This window comes from Cibotium barometz, chromosome 9 (assembly GCF_041138505.1).
Source record: "Cibotium barometz isolate CiBa-2024 chromosome 9, ASM4113850v1, whole genome shotgun sequence".
In the NCBI taxonomy this organism is placed as follows: Eukaryota; Viridiplantae; Streptophyta; class Polypodiopsida; order Cyatheales; family Cibotiaceae; genus Cibotium; species Cibotium barometz.
The window spans coordinates 53,774,739-53,778,195 of NC_141054.1; the positions used below are offsets into that span (position 1 = coordinate 53,774,739).

Sequence of the window (3,457 nt, forward strand, 5' to 3'; positions counted from 1 at the left end):
GTAGACACATTTTCAACCATAGAAACAAAGTTCTAAATCATGTTAAACCTTTGACTTTGCCATAAATATTTGTTGCTACATTCTTGAAGATATGCATGGGATCTAAGAGATGATTGATCTTCATGTCACACTAATATGAAAGTCGAAAGAAGATTGAGTGTCAAGACATCCCATTTGGTGGTGGATTGGGAGTGCTTCTCCATGTCTCAAACCAATCTCTACCTCTCATCACAAGTGGTAAGACATCATGTGGCACATACTTGGGATGTGAAGGAGGGAGAAATCAATGATGTTTGTTATACACCACCTTCTTAAGTGTAGAGGGTCTTTCCGAAACAAGTGATGGTCCGCAAATTGGACATGCATGATGTCCGGAGGTTACCAAACCTATTTTAATTGAGATGAGATATAAACTTAAAGTTTAAAGGATAAAATCTAATGAATATAAACTTAAAGTTTAAAGGATAAAATCTAATGAATATAAGGTTCAAGTAGGTACCGAAGCACTCCGAGAACTCGGGATAGTCATGCATCGTCCAAAACAAAACTGCTATCACCTCTGCCTCACGCCTATTTATTGGCCTTGAAACGTCATGTACTATCATAAAAGGCAAAGGTGCATTAACTCATAGAAAATAACGGTTGAAAAGGGAATGTTCAATGAACTAAAGAGAGTTTTTGAAATTTGGCTATTTAGAGGATGTCATGCTCATAACTCATGAAAGTCAAAGGTGCATTAACTCATAGAAAGCAACACTTGATGGGCAACCCCTCCCTCATACACAATGCTAAGGCTTTTTCTATAGGTCCCTGGCGCCCACAGGCATTATGTATTGATATTTTTTTGTGCACAGATATGCCTGCCCAGTGCCGACTAAACCTCATAAAACACGCCATTGACATATCAGTGTGAAAAGTCGTCCTGCGATAACCAACGGTTGGTTCAGCGATCAATCCATGCAAAGGGACGAGTCGACGTTACACACACTGCCGTCTCCTTTTGAACAAACGATAGCCGCCTCAGCCCTTATAATATTGGCACGTTCTGAAAATCAGCGTGTAGACATGGATCTCTCAAACTCGCACGTTTATATGCTGCTGCTTATCTTCAGTCTAAAGCCTTCGATAGATCCCAACCTCCGCGTGCCCAAGAGAGGCTATCGTCCACGTAATGATCTAGCACACGATGCTGACCGCTTTTGTATATAAACCCACTGTCACCAGCAGCAGCAGCAGCATCAGGATTCATCACATCGAACTATCGTTCACAGGAATAGTTTGCAGTGTCCAGCATAATCTAGCAGTATCCAACTAAGCATGTCGTCTACCCAACTTGTCCTTGATATTAGCTGCAGCCCTTATAAAATGAATTGGCCTGAGCCAGTGAAGAGAGTGCAGCTGCTTGCAGAGAGCGGCCTTAAAAGCGTGCCTTCTCAGTACGTGAGGCCGCAATCAGAGAGACCCTCATTCGCATCTGATCAAGCAACAAAGGAAAAGCAGAACCAGTACACGTCAGCTCCGCAAAGCCTCAACGACATACCCATCCTCGACTTGTCCGATCTAGACAAAGAAGAGAGGAGGCAGGCTTGCTTGGATGAGCTGAAGAGGGCTTGTCAGGACTGGGGCTTCTTCCAGGTGGTGAACCATGGTGTTCCGCTTGGTCTGCTCGAGAGCGTCAAAAGCGTTGCGCGCGAGTTCTTCAGCCTGCCCATGGCCGAGAAGCAGGCGTACGCCAACAATCCGGTCACCTACGAAGGCTACGGTAGCCGGGTCGGCGTGAACGAGGGGGCAGTCCTAGACTGGGGAGACTATTACTTCTTGAAAGTGCTTCCACAATCTGAGAGGGACATGAGCAAGTGGCCTACGAACCCAACTCAATGGAGGTAATTATGCCATTAGACATATCCTAATCCCTTGTATTATTGTAAAAATAGGGCCTTAACTAACCGTCCGACATGCTTGCAGGATCGTCTTTGACGAGTACTCTGAGCACGTAGTTCCCCTTTCCAACAAGCTGCTCGCTGCCTTATCTACAAGCCTCCGCTTACACTCGTCTTCCAGCCTTGAGCAAGCGTTTGGTGAGCTGGACATGGGGATGCGCATCAACTACTATCCGGCATGCCCTCAGCCCGAGCTAACTCTCGGTTTGTCCTCCCACTCCGACCCGGGTGGCTTAACCGTCCTCCTCCAAGACAACCGAGTGCCAGGCCTCCAAGTGAGGGCACAAAATGGGGCTTGGGTGACTGTCCAACCCCTACCAGGAGCTCTTGTGGTGAACCTGGGCGATCAAATCCAGGTAAGCTTGCATGTTGGTTCACTATCCGCGGATAGCTCCTCCATTTCATTCTAATTGTGATTATGAAGCTTGCTTGATTGTTCACTCGGTACGGGGATGCATTTGCAACGTGCAGATCCTCACAAACGGCCAGTATAAGAGCGTAGAGCATAGGGCGGTGGTGAACAGCACCTGCGAGAGGCTGTCGCTGGCGTGCTTCCTCAATCCTGGTAACGAGACCGTAGTGGCGCCGTTGCCGGAGCTTGCAGACGAAGGCAACAAGCTCCCAGCCTACAAAGCCATGACATTCAAGCAGTACAGGTCCTTCATCAGGAGGGGAGGAACCAACGGGAAGGGTCACCTCGACTCCATCGCATCACCCACGGCTTCATCGAGACCGTTGGAGTCCTAAAAATCGAGAAACATACAATTCAATATATAAAGGTAGTGGTGTTTTTATTGGTCCTGCCCATAGCAGAACTATGTGAAGAGTGGGGTGTTTGGTTCAATTCAAAGTGTGTGTTTGGTTCAATTCAAGTGCATTGATTATTTCCGTGTTTAGCAGGTGTGGGGGTGTAGCTGTAGCATAAGTGGGGGTCGGTAGAGTGTAAGAGTTGGTTAATGCTCTAGGTTTTAGTATTTTTCTTATGTATTATTCTTATCATTGATCAGATGAGATGCTTAAGCTTGGGGTTCTAAGGAAGCCCATCGTCTTTCCCTTGGCTTTACCTAGTCAGCATCATTTACCATCTATGCATCTTGTGCACCCAGTGGTGAATGAACTTGTCACTTTGCACATGATGGATGAAGTTTCTCTTCTACTTCGTGTGATTCAGCTCTTGCAAGACTTTTTTTGCTTGCAGATCTATGTGTGGTTTATAGACGAATATTATCACTCATCCACGGGGTCTCCTGGCCAATTTTAATTGGGTTTTGTGTTTTTAATGCAGCACAACTAAGGCCAAAAACATGTAAATAATGGGCCATGGACAAGGTTACGATAAATAGGGCCTTGGGTTCATTGTAGGGATCTTTCTAATCATTCATATCTTGGACATCTACATGTACTCTTGGCTCCTTTCATGGAGATGACATTTCATGGTCTAAGGCTCATGCTTGATAGTCATCCTCATGGTGAGAGATTAAATCACTTAGGCCTTATGCACATACCTTCTTTGCTAC

The 3,457-nt window shown here is 45.8% G+C and overlaps 1 protein-coding gene across 2 annotated transcripts; it reads left to right on the forward strand.

The window, feature by feature from the left end:
• The first annotated feature begins 1,215 nt into the window (after nucleotides 1-1,215).
• Nucleotides 1,216-3,094, forward strand: LOC147635708 (jasmonate-induced oxygenase 2-like). 2 transcript variants are annotated; one of them, XM_086803110.1, is made up of 4 exons: nucleotides 1,216-1,883; nucleotides 1,966-2,134; nucleotides 2,165-2,296; nucleotides 2,412-3,094. In XM_086803110.1, the coding sequence occupies exons 1-4, from the start codon at nucleotides 1,318-1,320 to the stop codon at nucleotides 2,685-2,687; spliced, it is 1,143 nt and encodes a 380-aa protein (XP_086659236.1). In that variant the 5' UTR covers nucleotides 1,216-1,317; the 3' UTR covers nucleotides 2,688-3,094. The 2 variants fall into 2 exon arrangements, with proteins under 2 accessions (XP_086659236.1, XP_086659235.1); XM_086803109.1 differs by having other exon boundaries at nucleotides 1,217-1,883; nucleotides 1,966-2,296.
• The last annotated feature ends 363 nt before the right edge of the window (nucleotides 3,095-3,457 follow it).

What these genes read in the sequence shown, in the direction of transcription:
- LOC147635708 (XM_086803109.1), top strand. Translation starts at nt 1,318, where the DNA reads ATGTCGTCTACCCAACTTGTCCTTGATATTAGCTGCAGCCCTTATAAA. An exon ending in ACGAACCCAACTCAATGGAG is followed by an intron (nt 1,884 to 1,965) that starts GTAATTATGCCA and finishes ACATGCTTGCAG; the next exon opens with GATCGTCTTTGACGAGTACT. An exon ending in ACCTGGGCGATCAAATCCAG is followed by an intron (nt 2,297 to 2,411) that starts GTAAGCTTGCAT and finishes TGCAACGTGCAG; the next exon opens with ATCCTCACAAACGGCCAGTA.